Source organism: Lingula anatina, chromosome 2 (genome assembly GCF_051362555.1).
Source record: "Lingula anatina isolate TDL-2025a chromosome 2, LinAna3.0, whole genome shotgun sequence".
Taxonomy (NCBI): domain Eukaryota; kingdom Metazoa; phylum Brachiopoda; class Lingulata; order Lingulida; family Lingulidae; genus Lingula; species Lingula anatina.
Genome location: NC_141768.1, coordinates 13,003,747 through 13,023,022, shown reverse-complemented (window position 1 = coordinate 13,023,022; position 19,276 = coordinate 13,003,747). Strand labels below are relative to the sequence as shown.

Genomic DNA, 19,276 nt, shown 5'->3' with positions numbered 1-19,276 from the left:
TATGAACCAGCTTGGTAAACGAAAGTACCTGTGGATTGTCTTGATGAAGACACCACCTATTGCTTGAAATGTGAAGATGGCAGTGCCAGTAACAATACAGGTGGGAGGTGTCAAACGTTTTGCTGAAGCTTTTGGAAAGGAAGCGATGACAAGATGTTCTTGTGCTTTTACAAGAACACACATACACAATAGAACATATTCGTCGACAAGGTAACGTTTCTTTCAAATGATTTATAAGCAAAAGCGCAGTGCACCTGCATCATGTTATCAGCTGATTGCTGTATACACTACAGTATAGTCCATGCACTTAAATAATACAAAGATTATACATTATAAATTATTAAAGCGCTTGTATAAGTTGTAAACGTGTCAGTTTTATATGTATTTCGTCATAAGTTGATGAAACATATGTGGTATTATAATTTAATCGGAATTTTTTTTTCGTAAGACGAAGTTCATTTAAGGTGACCAGAATAAAAAACGGGACAATCCAGTGGATTTTCAAACTTAAATCAATAAATTGATGAATAGTATCTGTGCTGAAGATGAGTGTCAGGTCATCTTGCTGTAAAAGTTTCTCCTACTTTTCCTTTATCCAGTATATTTATAATGGACACACAAAACAGAATGTTTAAAAAGAGGGGGGTGTACATAAAATTTTATGATACTGCAATTATCTTATAAATTTGATATGTTTTGATTCCTTTGATAATAATTATAATAAAGTAAATTATACAGTGAATAAAAGTGTTGTTTGGCCTGTGTTTCCTTAAAATACTATATATATATATATATATATATATATATATATATATATATATATATATATATATATATATATATATATATATATATATATATTTATTTAAAAATTTTTAACCATCAAACACTATAAGTGTGTCTATACATAACTGGGCTGTATTTCTTATACATAGAGAGGCTGTGCTATAGTAATGATACATTTTGACTTCTTTTCATTGCATTCTTTAATTTTCAGTACCATTCCTAGTTATGATATTGTAATTGTTGGTGGAGGTGTTGTTGGTTTGGGAACAGCCAGACAGTTAGCTCTGAACCATCCCCAGTTAAAGCTAGCAGTGGTGGAAAAAGAAAATATTTTAGGTAAAGGATGGTTGTTTTGTTGTGTCAAATTCCATACAATATTCTTTGGAGAGTGAGGTTAAAATTTAAGAACAGGGCTCCTTTTTCCATTCCTTTGATGTAGAGCAATGTGTATGTCTGCCCAAAGATGTACACTGACCCAGAGTATTTAATTAAGGTCACCGTCACTTAAATATGTTTGAATGTGGAAATATTTAGTGTTTATATGTTAACATATTTCTTTTTTTTTTATTAGCTGCACACCAAAGTGGTAAGAACAGTGGTGTGATTCATGCTGGCATCTACTACACCCCTGGTTCATTGAAGGCAAAATTGTGTGTGGATGGTCTAAACCTTACTTACAAATACTGTGATGAAAACAATATACCATACAAGAAGTGTGGAAAAGTAATTATAATTTGTGGGATTTTTATTTTCTTTCTGGTTTTTAATGTCTTATAATGTCTTGTTTCCTTAGCATGACAAATTTTACTATTTAAAATCTTTTATATGAGGTGGATTAAGCTGCATCTGTACTCTCATTTTATTTTCACAGCAACATTATTGCAAGATATTACTTTTTAAGCAAAGATGCAAGAATGAGTTAAAAAGTGAACAATTTTTTAAAGGTAGCACAAAATTATATTGTTACCATTTTTATGGTTATTTAGCTTATTGTTGCCACTACTCCTGAAGAAGTATCACGGCTGGACAACCTATATGACAGAGGCCAAAAGAACAATGTCAAGGATCTTAAAATTGTGGGCCCTGAAGAAATTAGAGAGATAGAGCCAAATTGTCGGGTAGGGAAAATGGTTTTGCTATTCTGCATGCAAGGTCATTAGTCTCTGAATATAAAGTTTGAAAGAAGGGGATCTGAAAAGGACTGATTACAGGCCCGTAGCCAGCAATTTCAAAGGGGGGTTCTTTTTCTGAAAAAGTTGACCTTTTACCACATAAGCCCCATGTACCTAGGTCAAATTTTACCCAGAGTGGACCTTTTTCCAGCAAAAAGGGGGGGGGGGTTCTTTGCCCCCCCCCCCCCCCCCCCCCCCCCCCCGAACCCCCCTGGCTATGGGCCTGGATTACTAGATTATTAGTTTCATCTTATGGAGCATAAGACTTGATCTTTCAGCAGCGTTATCCAGCTATTTTCTTAGTTCAAAACTACAAGAGCATGTGCTAACTATAGATGCATCTTGTGAAGCGTAATAATTGCATTTAAAAACTAACACCGATTCCACATGAGTGATTAAATGTGGGAATAAGTATAATGCTTCAGTTGTACTTAAAAGATAGGCAATCAGAAGCAGCATAGAAATGTATAACAATCTCCGCTGAGTAAAATTAGTATAAAAGGGGTAAAAAGTTGCTACACATGCATCACTAGCATTTACATTAATTTCATATAGTAGTAATATTTCTGGAAATCAATCTTTTACAGGGTCTGCGGGCCTTACATTCCCCTCACACTGGAATTGTTGACTGGGGACTTGTGACCAGATCTTATGGAAAAACATTTGAAAATTTGGGAGGTCAAATATACACAAATTTTGAAGTGAAAGAATTTACAGCTACAAAGGAAGATGGGGATGGCATTCAATATCCTGTTACAATACTTGGCAAAGAAAAGGTTTGTACCCTTAATGAATTGTTAATTTTTATTTTGAAATTCAAAAGTGACATGCCGATTATTGTGGTTAAATAATTAAATAATGGGGTTACTTTGCGATGGTATAGTAGCCTCTGATCAGGTTTTTTTTTTCTAGTTTTTGCTCCTCTATAAATTAATAATCATTGCATTATTTATTTATTTTATATATATATATATATATATTTATTTATTTATTTATTTATTTATTTATTTATTTATTTATTTATTTTGTAGAGTACACCATTGCAGTCCAAGTTTGTTATTGTGTGTGGTGGGCTGTACTCAGATCGACTGGCCAAAATGTCTGGCTGTAACCCCGAACCTAAGATTGTACCATTCCGAGGGGACTACCTTCTGCTCAAACCAGAGAAAAGGGACCTTGTCAGAGGCAACATTTATCCTGTGAGTTTTGTTACAGCTAACTTTTACCCCTAATAATATTTTGAATCTGACAAAGGAAACCTCATTTTGAGGTGTTGGGCAAAGAAGTTAAGTTTTTTTTATCAAATGTATGTATTTTAGGTTCCAAACCCACTCTTCCCTTTCCTGGGTGTTCATTTTACACCAAGAATAGATGGAGATGTGTGGCTGGGTCCAAATGCAGTGCTTGCATTTAAAAGAGAGGGCTACAAGCTGCTTGATTTTAATTTCAAGGATTTTGTGGATGCTGCCAGCTACAGGTGAGATGCAGTTATTTTCAAAATGGCATTAAATTTTACATACTTTAGTTAAGGTTTGCTTTGTTTATCTGTAGTCTCAGAAGGTTATAATTTAAAAAAACGTGTTACCTGTACTATGATACTAAATTTTTTAATGTAATATCAATAGGTATTTGCTCCTATTTTTTCAACTGCTGTAAGATAGTCAGGTTGACAATCATAACATTCTTGCATTGAATTGAAAAAATATGTAATATATGGTAATTTCTCATGAAAGTTGAAAACTTAATTAAATACATTTTTTGAACAAAACAATGTTTTGTTGGCAATAATACATGAAAAATATGGTATGACAATTCAGAAAGGTGAGTTTTATTTATGGTAGTATTTTATTTTATTGTTAATATATGTAATTGTAATTTTTATAATATGAAACATTTCAATGAGGTAATAGTATGAAATATGTTAGTAATTACCATAAAATATGAAAGTTTAGTGAATATCTAACAATACTTTGTGATGATTTGCATCATTGTGGAAGTGCATGTGCCAGTGACACAAACTCTTTGAGAGGATTACACATCCTGCATCTTTTGAGAGAATTTTTATAATCAAATAGTAGTATACTCTGCTGTCAGCCTCATATACACTGCAGAACAATACTGTGACATAAGCTATTCACATACATGCCCCTTCTCATTTCAGAGGACTCAGAAAGCTTGCCATGAAACACTTAGCTTATGGTATTGGAGAGATGTACCGTGGTTTTAATATTAGAGCAACTGTTAAACAGTTGCAAAAGTTTGTGCCTTCAATTACTATCAAAGATGTCACCAGGTAAAATGCACTGAAATTAATAGTATACTTAAAGTGGTATTTTTAATTGTGATTAGAGTAAACAACATAGCAGTATCAAATGCTTGCATGTGTAAATCATGTGGGATCTTTGTGGATATAACATCTATCAATATAGAAGCTAGTATGCTCTCACATTCTGATCAAGCACATTCTTTGACATGCAATTAATTATTTTAAAGTTCAAAATGTTTTTTCTTACCACACAGAGGTCCATCAGGAGTCCGAGCCCAGGCTTTGGACAGGGATGGTCAGCTAGTGGATGATTTTGTGTTTGACAGTGGTGAGGGTGAACTGGCCAGTAGAATGCTCCATGTGAGGAATGCCCCATCTCCAGCAGCCACATCATCTCTGGCCATTGCCAAAATGGTGGCTGATAAGGCTAAGGAGAACTTTGAGCTGTGATTATGATATCGGTCCTTGACTAAGACCCCATTCCCAGAGATTAGATCGATCCAAACTAGATCGACCTAACTCCCTGGGGGTTCACGCTAAATAGCTGTCAGCCGAGCGGGCACGAAAGTAGATTACCCCCTTACAGCTTGTAGTAGGCGGGATGGACATTTAAGCCGAATTATCTGACAGTAATCTAGGTGAGACTCCCCACGGGGATAGATCGATCTAAATGTCTGGGAATACGCCCTTAGTGGTTGTATTTGCTGTAGTTCACTGCCTGTTGACATTTTAATGCCAAAAATGTTTTTCAGGGCAAAAATTGGAGGCCATTAACACTTACTGTCCTAAATTTGTTTTATGATGCATTTACATTTGCAAAGTTGATAATTCCAGTTATTTTTGGATGCACATATTTTAGTGGGTGCCATTTAATCAGAATATCTTCAAAAAATCATAAGCTATATATCCTGTATGATAGATTATTGATAGTACTTTTTTAGTGACAAAAATTTTTTTTTACACAAGTGTTTTAAAATAATATCAGTCTTATAAGATATCATTCACTTCAGAGAATTTAAACACTTGCTGTGATATTTTACTGCAATAAAACATCTTTTGTGGGATTCTTACCTATTTCCTGATAAGAATATATATTATGTGGTGCTCTTTTTTACATATGAGAATAATTGCAATTTGTGGGGGTATTTCTGATATTGCAATAAATACCTATGAATGAAAAAAGTTGAAAGTGTAGTGTTTTCTAAATGAAACTTATCAAATCAGTTTGCATTCGAGAGTAATGTATTAAATGTGTTGACAAAAATTGGTCACATTTCCTTTTCAGTGACAAATTGCAGAAGTTGTATTCCATTCTCAATAAGAAATTGCACTAATAAATATTGCAAAACATTTAATGTAAAAATCTCTCATACTTTCCTTGCCTTTTATTGTACAAAATTTTATTTACAATCAAATGATACTACAGAATATTTCAGATAATAATTTTACTTGTGGTTTCTGACCTTCAGAAAAACTTTTGAAAAAATTATTCTCGCAGCGGCTGGTATCAGTGTTTAGTTCATTTTTCTCCCATCTTAAAACTACTACTTCTATTTTTTTTGCAGAAACCTTGGCAAATAAAATATTCTAATAAAAACAAAAAGAAGCCTTCTGGTAAAAAGTTTCCTCAAAGCTTCTTGTCTTGTCATAATCGAGTCATCTATATACACCTTTGACATAAAACTGAAAGTCAACTAAATCAAGACCTTATTCCATATTTTCTTTACTATTCCTTGCTTATGCTCTGTAAATGAAGTCTTTTTTTCCAATCGTTCCCAAAAAAAAAATATAAATGTACTGCAAGTACTTTATAAAATGCCTCTATTCATCTATCAATCTGTACAAGTGTTTTTCACAGCACTGTCCATAAAATGTCCTCTTTAGATCAAATCAGCCACTGAAAGGTAAAAGATAAATACATCAGTAGTGAACCAGTAAACCATAAGTTAAGGTGCATAAATATCAACTAAACTGACACTTCTCACAAGAGTCATTACTATGTGTAGGGAAACTCCTGCTAGCATGGATTTAATCAAAATATTTTGGAAAGTATGGATATAACTATATAAAATATTTGTAAAAGTGAAATTTGCATAAAAGTAACTAATAATCTGATGGGTACAAAAGATTTACCATTCATCGGCATTTCATCAATCTGGGTGGAATAGTACTGTTCAATATCACGAAGGATTCGAATGTCATCATTTTTGACAAAGTTGATGGCCACACCCTTTCTACCAAATCTGCCTGATCGACCAATCCTGAAGCATCATAGGTTATTAGTGTTAACCTCAAAAGTCCTTTAATATTCTTACAGTTAAAACTGCATCAACACACAGGGGTGAAAACATAGTACAATACAAGCCATGCCTAATGCCATTTCAAAAACTGAGAGAAAGCACCACTATTTGTAATGAATGAATCTGGTTTAATTCAAAGTTTATTTCATTAACTTTTACTTGACAAATTAAAATTTCGTATTATCTTGACTAATTCAACATAAAAAATTAATTTGATAATACCAATACCTCTTGGGTATTCAGAAATGATCATCATATGATGAAGATGCTCTATGTCGTACTGACATACATAAAACATACCTGTGGATGTACAACTCACGGTTGTTTGGTAGGTCATAGTTAATAACCAGGGACACTTGCTGCACATCAATACCTCTGGCCCACACATCAGTAGTGATCAACACACGACTAGAGAGGAAAAAAAAACAGCACGTAGATAAATAAAAACAATTTTACTTACAATCTGCTGATGTATGATAAGTTGGTTCACACTGACAAAGCAAACTTCACCTGAATCCAATCATTTTTCACAGCTGTTTGTCTAAAGCGAAATGTACAGTAGCCAGCGTTAAGTCAATATCACCTGTAAACCTACCTTGCTCCTGATCTGAACTCTTTCATGATGGCATCTCTCTCCTTCTGGGGCATGTCACCATGCATAGAGGACACTGTAAAGTTAGCTTCTCTCATCTTCTCAGTCAACCAGTCCACCTGTAATGACAATAAATGTTAACTTGGACACTATTTTATTTTGGTCATTTTTATATTTTTCTACTAATTAATGTGACATGATAAAATAATTTTAATGAAAAGGATGTATCTATCTATACATTACTTTCATGTAGAAGAAATGTAATGACAGTGAACTAGAATCAACAGCAATATATAAATAACCTTATTTAGCAAGCAACAGCACAAATTAAGAGTACTCCAAAATAATAAATAATCTAACATGAGTAAAAATTTTTGTCACTAACCTTCCTCTTAGTATTACAGAAAATAACTGCTTGTGTAATAGTGAGTGTGTCATACAAATCACAGAGTGTATCAAACTTCCATTCTTCTCTCTCCACTGCCACAAAGAACTGCTTAATGCCTTCCAATGTCAACTCATCACTGAAAACAGAAAAAAAAACAAAACTGATTTAATGGGCAAAAACAAATCCGTCTTTTTTTTTCTTCGAATCTTCAACACACATTTACCAACTAAAAATAAATTTTCAAGATATTTTAAACAAATATAAAAAACTTGAATATTCAAATGTCCACATTTTTAGTTTACATTTCCTGGCATATCTTCTTACTTATACATTGTCTAAGAAATGAACAGTTCTTGACAACATGGTTGGAAAACACAACCAACATTCAGAACATAAAACACATTTCAAATACACACAAAACAGAAGCGACAGAAGCAATCTGATGCTTTCATAATGGTTCCCCTTGCCTCTCAAATAAAATGGCCTCAATTACACAAACAAGCCAATGAAGCAATAATGATACTGACCGTTTAACAATGATGCGGATGGGGTCAGTCATAAACTTGCTGGTCATCTCTAAGATCTCATGAGGCAGAGTGGCCGAGAACAACACCACCTGTGTAGCAGGGGGCAGGTAGCGGTACACATCATAGATCTGTTCCTTGAAACCTAAAACAACAAAAATAAATAACTCAACACCCCAGTTCATTTTCTACTTGTGACTTGAACACAAACAACACTAAAGGCCATTTCAAATCCTTACAGAAGTACTTAATCCACAAAAGTTCACTTTGACTTGTCTATGATCCATTAAATTTGAATTTTATTAATAGTAAACTAAGCCTCAGTAAGAATGTAGGCATAAGAAAAGGAAAGAGTCAACTGCAGCTATATATGAAGAGAGTAAAATTTACCTTTGTTCAACATTTCATCAGCTTCGTCCAATACCAACATTTTGATGGAGCGTGTTCGGAGATTTCTTCTTCTGATCATGTCTATAAAATATACATTACAAATTTCTTATTTCATATTTTAACATTAATAACTGTATCTAAGGATTGTCCCTTATAATTGACTATACACCATAACATCAAGGCAAATGTAGGTTAACTTACCAAACACTCTCCCAGGAGTCCCAGATACAACATGCTGCCCATAGTCTAGCTTGCGGATATCTTCACCAATGTTTGTACCTCCAATACACGCATGACACTGTACACTCATATAATCACCCAAAGCCAGAATAACCTAGGTTAAAGAAATTAACTCCTCTGTAAAAATGTGAAACGCTTTCTTAAAATTGCAGAAAAAAAAAAGAAAATGGAATACGTAAATGGATTCACCTCCTCAGAATGAAAAAAATCAGGAAAGCATTAGTAGGCCACTTGACGAAAAATGTACCTTCTGAATCTGGACAGCAAGTTCTCTGGTTGGAGACAGAACCAAAGCCTGTGTTTCTCTCACTTGTGTATCCAATGTTTGAAGAATTCCTATGGAAAATGTAGCAGTTTTACCTGTTCCAGACTGGGCCCTGGAGGATACAGACAGATAATAGGAAAATAAAGTTTTTCAAAAAAAAAAAATCAATATGAAAAATTATCAAAATAGCCTCACCATGATTTATTATAAACAGCTTTTGGTTGCGTTTCTAATACCTCTCCTTTTAACCAAATGTGTTTTCTTGATAAATTTTTAAAATTTTGTTTGTCTAAAAGGAAATCCATGCCATTTGCCAACATTTGAGCCTTATGGCATAGACTTAGTAGTCCATACTCATCTTTTTACTAAAATAATTCTCAACAATGAAATGAAATATATTAAGATATACAACAAAATATATCTAAATTGCTACAACTATTACTTACTGGCCTATGATGTCTCTTCCTTTTATGACAGGTTTAATTGCTCTCTGCTGAATTGCAGATGGTTTTTCAAAACCTATAATAGAAATACACTTGATAAAGTTTCTTACTAACAAAAATTTCAGACTATCACGAAAATATCCTCTCCACTGGTAAAAATGTGATATGTATCAATGTATGTATGTAAAGATGCAGGAAAGTAATGGTACAGGGACATAAAGAGATGACCCCTTTAGGCTTATGAATACCCTCTAAGAACAAATATTCAAACTCCACAGAAAAATAAAGAAGCTCCCTTGTGAATAAAAAGTGAAAACACTAAATCTACTCTCATTGCAAATTACAGAAGACAGTGGAATGACATGATTCACTTCACAAATTTCTAAAAAATAAGGGCATAACTGATGCTACAAGATAACTTCTTAGTGCTACACATGTATACAATAATACACTCAAAAAAAAGCCAGATTCAATGTAAGATCACAATTCTTTTAGAAGAGTCAAAATATCATTTTTCCCACGGTGCAAGTTACAGGCCATCCAAAAGGGCCTGATTGAATACAATTTTTTGGGAGTCCAACTATATATAAAAGATGCTGTGAGAAGGAGTTTCCTACCACTATTTTCATATAAAGTTAAACACAAGCCTCATAAATTGGTCTAAAAAGCACATTTGCCTCAGACCACATATATGCAGTGACACAAACTTGATACTGGCTAACCACAGAGATGATACCAAAGTATTCGGCCTTTAAGACTCTGTATCTTGGCATCAGGGAACAAAATGAAAATATGAATGATATGTTATGAAACAAACTAAAACTCCTGATTTTTTATACTGTCCATTAAATTTGTTTGAAAGCAACATTTCAATAATCTAACAAGGTTTATCAAAATGTCCATTTTAGCAGGCATTGCTAGTAATTTTCAAATTCTCTTACACCTTGAATCTCGATGCTGTATCGACGTCGAACAGACGTTTTGTTCTTTTGAGTTCGTATCAACATATGCCATCTTGTCATAAATATCATTAAAGGAGAGAAACAAATGCCTTAAAATAAAATCATTTTCAAATTCGTTATTCATTCCAATTGTCCTCTAACTCTTTACTATATGCTTTACCCAATGTTTAGTAAAATAAAGTGAAAAAGAAACAAAGGCACACAGGCTCCAACTCCTGCGCATTTTATGACAATACCATAACCTAGTAGTAGTTTTATTACCGTAAGCATATATTCCTCTGATGAGATCTTCCCTGAGACCCATGGAATCAAACGTAGGTACCACTTCGACATCTTCGCTCGTTTCAAACTCGACATTTTTCAAATCATCAGAAAGAACACGCCGGGATGATGCCGCCATCTTGAAGCTAAAGTGCTGTAATGGGAATCACCCTTCTTCGATTAAACAGAACACGGGTTACTACATCAACTTGATCAGAAGATGATAGACAGAGACCTCTATCCCTTGATCAACATTAGCACGTCAGCCACGTACTTACCAACCCGAAATTAAAAGAGAAAGTGTGAGAGAAAAAAATTAATACACAAATCTCTGAAAGACAGAACCCTTGTTTCTTTCAAAAATCTACTTTTTATTTCAATGCCACAAAACCGCAAAACTGAACCTGAATAGATATTCATGTGTAAGCATTTGTCATTAGAGAATGTATATACATGTAGATGTATCACAACAACAACAAAATAGCAATACCTTCTCAAACATTTCTTTATACTTAAGGTAAATTAACTTCATAATGCATAATTCAAATTTGAGGACTGGTGTATTTCAGTGTTTTTCTATCTTTGTCCTGCAATTTTAATGTGCTTACATCTATATGGCGTGCAGTTCTACAACTTTGTACAATCTTGTGACAAAACACAAAAACAAAATTTAACTTTGACAAATAATCAGAATTTACCAAAAATCCAATAATCACACTAACAAAATCAAAGGAATCACCCCTATATATAATCAATATAGTCTTTTCAGACAACCAATTTACAAATAAACAATGGGCAGGTAAGAATGTTGTAGTGCTAAGATTTTCAATAATTGTTTATTCCAAAAATACATCCTGTCAAAACACATCAGAGACAGCCTTAATTCAAAATATCCACATTCATGCTTAAAAATTAGCATACTACTAAAATTTGTTATTGCTAACTACATAATATTTCTTCTAGTCTTTTATATTTCACAGCTCTTATAAATCACAATCTATAACAAACCTTTTTTATATCTAATGCATATATATAAAATGAAACAAGTGCTTGTACACCTTCAACATAAGGCTTTACCAACTAATCTACATACAATAAACATTGTCTTCAGTAGATAGCCAGTCAACTCTGGAAATATTCCGTATGGAGACTAGAGTATCTACATGAAAACTGTTTAAAAAATCAGCAAAAAGCATAAGAAATCATTTGCCATATTCATGTCACACTTGACACACACAGAAAATTATGTATGTCATTCGATTCAACACTGCTGCCATCAAAAATAAACTTGGTTCAAGATCATCTGAACCTGCTAAACTTTTACTTTCAAGTCCTGAATATATACATATACTTAACTGAGGGCATAATGGATTATTAATATTCATTCTGGTTCTCTCCAGGTATATAATTCTTAATCCAAAACAATAATTTGCCTTGGGAGTTCTTTTAAGCACTAAACTGATTTTCTTTTTTTTCCTTTTCTATTTAATAATGACACAAGAAACTAATCCAAATCCTTTAAAATTAATCAACACTTGATAATTATATAATGATAAGTTTGATTGCCAGTACTTTTGACTGGATATATTACACCAAACTTATCTTTTAGATAACGATACATTTTGTTAAGACAGTAAAGGAACAAGTTTAGAGCATTATCTTATCCAGAATAAGCAATAAAGACAAGTCACATACACTAAATGTGTGAAATGGCACCAAGGTAATATAGGATTTTTTTAAATGTAGCTTAAAGTGGCTTACAATTAGCTTAATGGAACAAACTAATGGCAGTGATACATATTCAGTCATCAAAAGTTAATGTCTAAGCTTAAGAAAATAATCTGCAGAGTAGAAATTCCTCATTACTAATCTGTCAGGTATCTCTGTCCATGTGTAGTCAAATCAGAGCAGACAAAATCATTCCCTATCCATCACATAGGCACTTCAGCTTCAATGAGCACAATTTTATTAACATTGTGGATTTAATCTAGCCTCCTGAGATCAACTTTGTATTGAACCCTGTGTGGGGTTGCCATGGTTATTGTTCCCCTATCAAGAACCACTTGCAGAGTACATGTCATCTGTATCATCTGTGTCCATTTCACTGTCCTCTACAAATTTACGTTTATTCATAGTCCGTCCTGAGATGGAAGATGGAGATGGTTCTCCATTCTGGAAGATCAATCGGGCCTTGTAGATTGGCTCATATTCCTAGAAAAAAGCCATAATGTATTATAAACAATATGATGGGAACAAAAATAAAAAGAGTATGCTTATATGGAAATAAAACTCATAAAACATTTATTTTAAAAACAAATATCTACTATAAATAGTTTAAGTAAACAGAATATATTGTCAGCTTTCTTACTTTGGCAATGAAGAAAGTAATATATGATACCTTGAGTTGTTGTATAAATCCTTCATTGAGACTAATGCAGAACCTCTTGCTCAGTACATGCCGAAAAGCATCCCTTAAATAATATCATAACTATGTAAGTGTAAAAATACACAGTAAATTTCTCATGAGATCTACATCTATGCAAAAATGTCTTAATTCTGTGTTAAGAATAAAAGTACTACATGGTAAGAACTCAATTTTTAATTTTCCATAAGTAAGATTTCCTTCATTTTCAAAAGCAAATTTGTCAAAAGCTTACCTGAAAGACAAGCCAAATCTTTCCATAACATAGGCTACTACAAATGCAGCACTGAATAAAGAAACAAAGAACATGATAAAAATGTACAGGCTGATACATATTCTATATCTTTTATTTATTTTATACCCAAGTTATTTGAGACACTTGATATATCTGTGATAATGAATTATCATTTGTATCTCAAGAACTTCATTCTTTTATTTTCATTAAATAACAGCAAGCCGAAATCAAGATTTTAGAAAGAGACGTGACCGTAATTACTATGCTCAATGGTGATTCCATATGGCAGAACTATGTTCATTATGACCTATGATATAAATAGCTTGCACATATTTTTTAATGTTTAAAACCCATTTGCATCTATGCTATATATAAGCATACCTTCTTGATATCCCAGCATTCCCATGGACAAGAGCACGGCCACCCTTACTTAAACATTCATCAAGGAATTCATTAACCTAAAATTCAAAGTTGAAACTGACTGGAGTTTCATGAATATAAACCAACCACTCAGCTGTTTGTAAGAAAATATGATTTTCCTCCTTTGCATTTATCTTGAACTTAAAAGAGGGACAAAATGATTGCTGATATTATAAACCAGCTAGAAGCCTGAGGGCTGCAAAGATAAACCATTTTTTAAAATTTTTTAACCATTTATACTCCATAGCAATAATGAAATTTTATCAATAAATTTACTCTCATCCAATTGAAATGACACAGACAGATATGCTGGTTGGTCGGCCACAAGTTCCGTAGATAAAACAGTAAGTCAGTTTCTCTTACCTTCGGTATGTGTTGTATAATATTTTCTGTCACACTATCACTTATGTCAAGCACCATATACCTACAATAACAGTAAAACAGGTAATTTGAACATTACTCAACTCAGAATAAATGCAAAAATTAATCACTTACTTTCATATTTAACATCCAATCATTAACATCTTTAATAATATAACACTGCTTACTTGAAGTCATCCGGAAAGTTGGGTCGTATACATTTTCCTTCAATGGTCTGCCGTATACATAAAACATGAGTTATCTGATGTTCTTTGAGGTAGTTGAGCTGAAATACAGACAACATATTTCAATGTAAAAACAACATAAAAGTTTGTCTAATCCTTATGCAACATTAGCTGTGGAAATCTTGAGGCCTTTTTTAAAATAAGTTCAAAGTTAGATGAATTCATCTATTTGTCAGAATAAATTGGTACAAGTCGATACTCCTTTTGCATTGATAATATCACAAAGTTCAAAGTAAAATAATGCCAACATTTTTCAAAGCCACGTGTACAAACTTGGTGTCTCAATCCTGCAAAATGAATGAGAAGACTACATTGCAGAAAAACAATAAAATTCTACCTAATCATGAAAATTCTGAATACTTGTCTGCCTCATAGCTCTATAAATCACTACTGCAAGCTATATAGAAGTAAAAAATAAAAAAATACAAATTTATACAAAATGCATCTCTACATAAAATCAATTTTAAATTTAAATCCAAGTCTCCCATTGCATGTTATAGAATACTTCCATTAACACCAGCTTATACTTCCTGTCATACTAGCTAATATTTAAGGCCGGTGATAGGGTTAAATAAGCTTAAAATCATGTTTTTGAGTTTTTTGTGTGTTTATATTAATCAAAAAAGTATCTAACGTTGGATGTAATAATTTTTATGAATTTGCATCGCAAAATGTGTCTTTTGATGAGTTTTTCAACCGGCACGCGCCCCAGTCAGGCTGACAACCAAGCCACGCCTCTGTTACTAAGGGCCGTTGCCATGAGGGGGTCGGAGCACATTTAATGAGTTATAAGCCGATTACGTGTGCCGTAATAGGTCATAAGTCTCACATCAGCTTAGCAGCGAAGAAGTCTAGCTAGTACACTATGGGGAAGAGAAAAGTTTGTGTTAAAAGTCCATTTCCTGAGGAAAGAAAGAAAATTTTGAAAGAGAGTAGGGCCTATGCGTGGCGGCTGGGGAAAACCGGTCCTATTTGTTCATACGGATGACTGATTTCTGAATACCTAATAAATGGACAAAAGAGTTAATCGAATCGTCTAAATTAATTGACAAATGAAAGAAAAATCGATAAATAAAAAAAAAAAAAAACGCTAAAAAGGATACTTTTAGCCTAGCTAATTTTTGCAATATATATCGGCGAGCGTATCTGCGACACGTTACGAAACCGAAAATGATTGTTGGTCGCCGTTTGCAAAAGGTAAATCTAATGTTGCCAAAATAAAATTTTATTCTCCAAGATATGATATCATGGAGCTTGAGAGACACGCGAAAAATTGTGATGTGAATGGACAAACGAGAGAAATCCAAGCAAGGGTTGACAGCATGATTAAAACAATAAAAATAAAAACGCATGTTAGCGGCTTTGCATTTTGCGATGTTTGGAGAAAAACAATTTCAAAATCACTGATCAAGCGGGAAGAAAGAGTTCAAAATGTATCCAAAAATGAAAATCACAAAAAGACCCCGAGAATAGTCAAGACTAGCAGGTAAAAAGCAAATAGGGTCTAAGTGTCATGTGTGTAAAAATAAAATATTTATTCAAAAGCCTTCTCTCAGCCACTTTTATCGCTGATTCTTGTGCAGCTGAGCGTCTCCCCTTTATCTTAGCTGGCATTTTGAGAAATACCACTATGAAGTAATCACTGGACTTTTTCCGTTGATCTGACGATTACAAAGTGTCGTGCAAAATAATCCTGCAGCGTTACCCGTCAAAAAACTCGTATTAACACAAGTGACGGGCACTTGCTCTCGACACAGTTTTATGTGATCACTTTGCCGATAACAAAGAAGGAATCTCTCAGTTAAAATTACTCGATTGCCGAGAAAGAGCCATTGAAACGTTCAAATGTAACTTCACACCTCTTAATTGCGGTTAAACGTAATCGCCTTTGTTAGCGCTTCCTTCTACATATCCTTGACACCCTACGGGGCATCACTAGGCTAGGGCCCTCTCCAGAGCTGTCAATCAAAATGGCGGCACGCTTACATGCCTAACGAGTGGTCGGAAAATGTAACAAAAGCACGATTTTCTGCCCCTTCAAAGCACCCAAACAAAATATTTTTAGATGACAATAAACAATGGTTCCATCTGATCGTATAACCGATAACAGGTAAATTTGCCAGCTAAGCATTTGACTAATAAGCCCTGTTAACCAACCTGTGAACGTTTTTGGCTGTTTTAACAGCTTTCTATATTGACGAGATAAGTGAATCGCTGCCAAGTATATCTCACTATCTGAGCAACCGATCGTTACAAAAGTTGCACCTATTGTTGTTAGGAATGTGGACTACAGCATGATATCAGGGGTTTAAGAGGAAATTATTTGTTTGAAAGTTATCGCCTTTTGAAGTGAATAACCCATTAAAATATGGGCTGATTTAACGTAAAAGATGATAAAATCAAAAGTAAATAGTTTAAGACAATTCCCTGGTACCGCGCTGTAGTGCTTTCACCCAGCTTTATGAGGCCTTTTGAATCACTTGAATAGCTGTCTTGGTTATAGAGAAAATCCCAATACCGAAAACGGCATTTTCCCCCTCAAATTGGCGCCAGAGCGTCATCCGTTGGACACTGTACTTAATCCCCGTCTTTAATTGGCCTTTTGGGAAGTTTGTTTTAATTTTTTATAAAAACTTATAAGCCCAGGGCTTTGTTTCTATGACTTTGGTCCTTTTACTATCAGTCACCTTAAGTGTAAGATATTCAACTCTCTATCCACAGGTCCACTAGTAGCCTGTTACAAAATTTTTGTATCAGACTCTGTGGGATCTGAGGTGATCAACTTGAGTGTGTTCCTATCCAGACATACATGTACCCTTTATATTTGTCAGTGGGGGTGATTTCACACCCCGGGTGTTTAGTAGCGCACATCCCTGCCTATATTCGTAAATGCAAGTCAAGTATGGCCTCAAAATGTCCATCTGAGTAACTACACTTAACCCACAATATTATCATCTTCTGCTGCTGAGCCACCATTTAAGGGGCGAGTAGGAGCGGATGCAAACAAGTTGATTGGGTGAGTTCCCACTGGGACCTATATTTTAATTTTGTACACTATTTTAGAAGCCCTTAATATCAGAGGGTAAAGATTCACCACCCCAGCTAGAAAAGCACTAGTCTTGGACTTGGAAAGTTAGTGCAAATTTTTGTCTGTTTGATAAAATGCTTTAAATCTGACTGTACTTACTCTAGATTTATTTGCTACTGCATATGGACCTAAATAAAGGCCTGGTAAAATTTCCTGAAAACATATAAAGTTATCATGATAATTTTAACAAAAAGGAATTGTTTAATGCAGTTAGCATCACATTTACCATCAATCTTGATATAAATCTTTAATTACCAAAAAAAAACACTTCTTTTAAAAACTAAAAAAATGACCATGTGTGTGCATGCATGTCTTTGACTGCACTAGTACTACCAATGGAGAAAAAATAAATCTTAAAGATATATATATATATATATATATATATATATATATATATATATATATATATATATATATATATATATATATATGAAACAAGAGTAAATGCACAGTAATGTATACAAATCATTATTGCCAGTTTCTTTCATAACAAAAATAAAAAAATTGATTATTTAAAATCTCTCTGGCAGTAGAAAGAGGTTTTATAGCTGTACCTTATTAAAAATTTTGGACGTAAATTTGACCTTATTTTTCCCTCCAATCTGTTAAGCACAGTGTCAACTCTAGTGATAGAAAAACATACTAACCTGCATTTGCCATCTCATCTGGTATTGCCAATCATCTGTATCCCTCTGAAAGATTAAAATAAAAAGCACAATTTAAGGAACAAACTTTTTTGTTGGGGGAGGTGGGGGGAAGGGGCAAAGTGATTTCCATTTTGTCAGAAAATAAAAATAAATGCTGTTTTTCCTTGTCATTTGATAAATTGTTAAAATAAAATGAAAATTTAACCTCTATTTTCATTTCTCGATTTAAAAAGAAAAATATATAAACAATATTATCCTCTTTTTTTTTACATTTTTTTCTATGATATAAAAAATACAAAAAACAACAGATTTCCAGACATTATAGTAAATTGAAATATCCTTTGATTTTTAATATCAAGAGGGGGAAATGTATTGGAATTATACGTCATTTTCTCCTGTGAAGAAATTAGAGAATCAAAAAATGTTCATTTTTTCCATTTTAGTTTCAATGGAAAAACTGAAGTCAGTTGGTTTTTCTCATTTTCATTTTGGAAATGAAAATGGTTAAACGAAAAGTTCATATAGGCACACAAACAGAAAAATGGAAGCCCTTTAAATTTTGACTCTACAAAAACTTTGGATTTTCTAAGGTTTTGTTTAAGTTATCAGAGCTGCGTAAGGCTTAAGTAAAGATTTTCAAGATGAATGATTTAAGAAATTTCAGATATTCTAAAAAGTCAAGCCTGCCCTACGTGGATATATGTAGCATTTCAACAACAAATATGTAGGATGTCAACAACGATAATACAGGCAGTAAAATTAGTTACAGTGGCTGGTAACAGACAAAATAAATTTTACTTATCAGTTAATTATAATCAAGATTTCAAAAAGGCTCATGTGGTGATAACAAAAGAAAATACACGTTTTCAGCAAAAGAAATAAAAGACCAATTCAACTCACTCACCACCCCCCTCCCCCCCTAAAAAGGAACAAAAAACAAAAATAAATATCCTAATGTTTTAGTCAAAATTGATCTTTGATAAATGTCGAAAATCAAAATCAAAATTCAACAATCTGAAAATTGTTATTGAGAAATGTGATATATATGTTTCAATTCAGGGTAATTTTGCCAAACTGAAATTGTAAATGATGCTCACCATATCTGTACTTGGAAGAGAGGATGGCATAGGCGACGTTTCCATCATCATTCCTGGTGCAGTTGATTAACTACAGCTTTCTTGGTACAAATTGTTGTTACTCTTCATCTTAAATTTTGAGACACCGGAAACAAAAGATGAGTTTTATATTACTAAGCGCTCGCTATTTTCTT

General features: G+C 33.4%; 3 protein-coding genes across 4 annotated transcripts; 1 reads left to right on the top strand and 2 right to left on the bottom strand.

Annotated features, from left to right (window-relative positions):
• The first annotated feature begins 40 nt into the window (after positions 1-40).
• LOC106169805 (L-2-hydroxyglutarate dehydrogenase, mitochondrial) lies at positions 41-5,413 on the top strand. Its single transcript, XM_013549420.3, has 9 exons — positions 41-210; positions 998-1,122; positions 1,358-1,509; positions 1,773-1,904; positions 2,546-2,734; positions 2,990-3,157; positions 3,278-3,435; positions 4,120-4,251; positions 4,479-5,413. The coding sequence occupies exons 1-9, from the start codon at positions 77-79 to the stop codon at positions 4,672-4,674; spliced, it is 1,386 nt and encodes a 461-aa protein (XP_013404874.3). The 5' UTR covers positions 41-76; the 3' UTR covers positions 4,675-5,413.
• A 181-nt stretch (positions 5,414-5,594) lies between these two features.
• On the bottom strand, positions 5,595-10,772 carry LOC106169811 (eukaryotic initiation factor 4A-III). Its single transcript, XM_013549429.3, has 11 exons — positions 10,590-10,772; positions 9,370-9,442; positions 8,906-9,035; positions 8,620-8,752; positions 8,419-8,499; positions 8,032-8,173; positions 7,502-7,640; positions 7,120-7,235; positions 6,825-6,932; positions 6,358-6,485; positions 5,595-6,121 (listed from the first exon to the last, which is right to left on the bottom strand). Exons 1-11 carry the CDS (start codon positions 10,726-10,728, stop codon positions 6,105-6,107), a joined length of 1,206 nt encoding a protein of 401 aa, XP_013404883.1. The 5' UTR covers positions 10,729-10,772; the 3' UTR covers positions 5,595-6,104.
• A 304-nt stretch (positions 10,773-11,076) lies between these two features.
• LOC106169809 (serine/threonine/tyrosine-interacting protein) lies at positions 11,077-19,273 on the bottom strand. Of its 2 annotated transcripts, XM_024075934.2 has the most exons (9): positions 19,104-19,273; positions 18,007-18,051; positions 17,459-17,512; positions 14,215-14,312; positions 14,030-14,090; positions 13,628-13,704; positions 13,247-13,297; positions 12,988-13,060; positions 11,077-12,800 (listed from the first exon to the last, which is right to left on the bottom strand). In XM_024075934.2, the coding sequence occupies exons 1-9, from the start codon at positions 19,152-19,154 to the stop codon at positions 12,642-12,644; spliced, it is 669 nt and encodes a 222-aa protein (XP_023931702.1). In that variant the 5' UTR covers positions 19,155-19,273; the 3' UTR covers positions 11,077-12,641. The 2 variants fall into 2 exon arrangements, with proteins under 2 accessions (XP_023931702.1, XP_086860500.1); XM_087004374.1 differs by lacking the exon at positions 12,988-13,060.
• Positions 19,274-19,276: the final 3 nt, after the last annotated feature.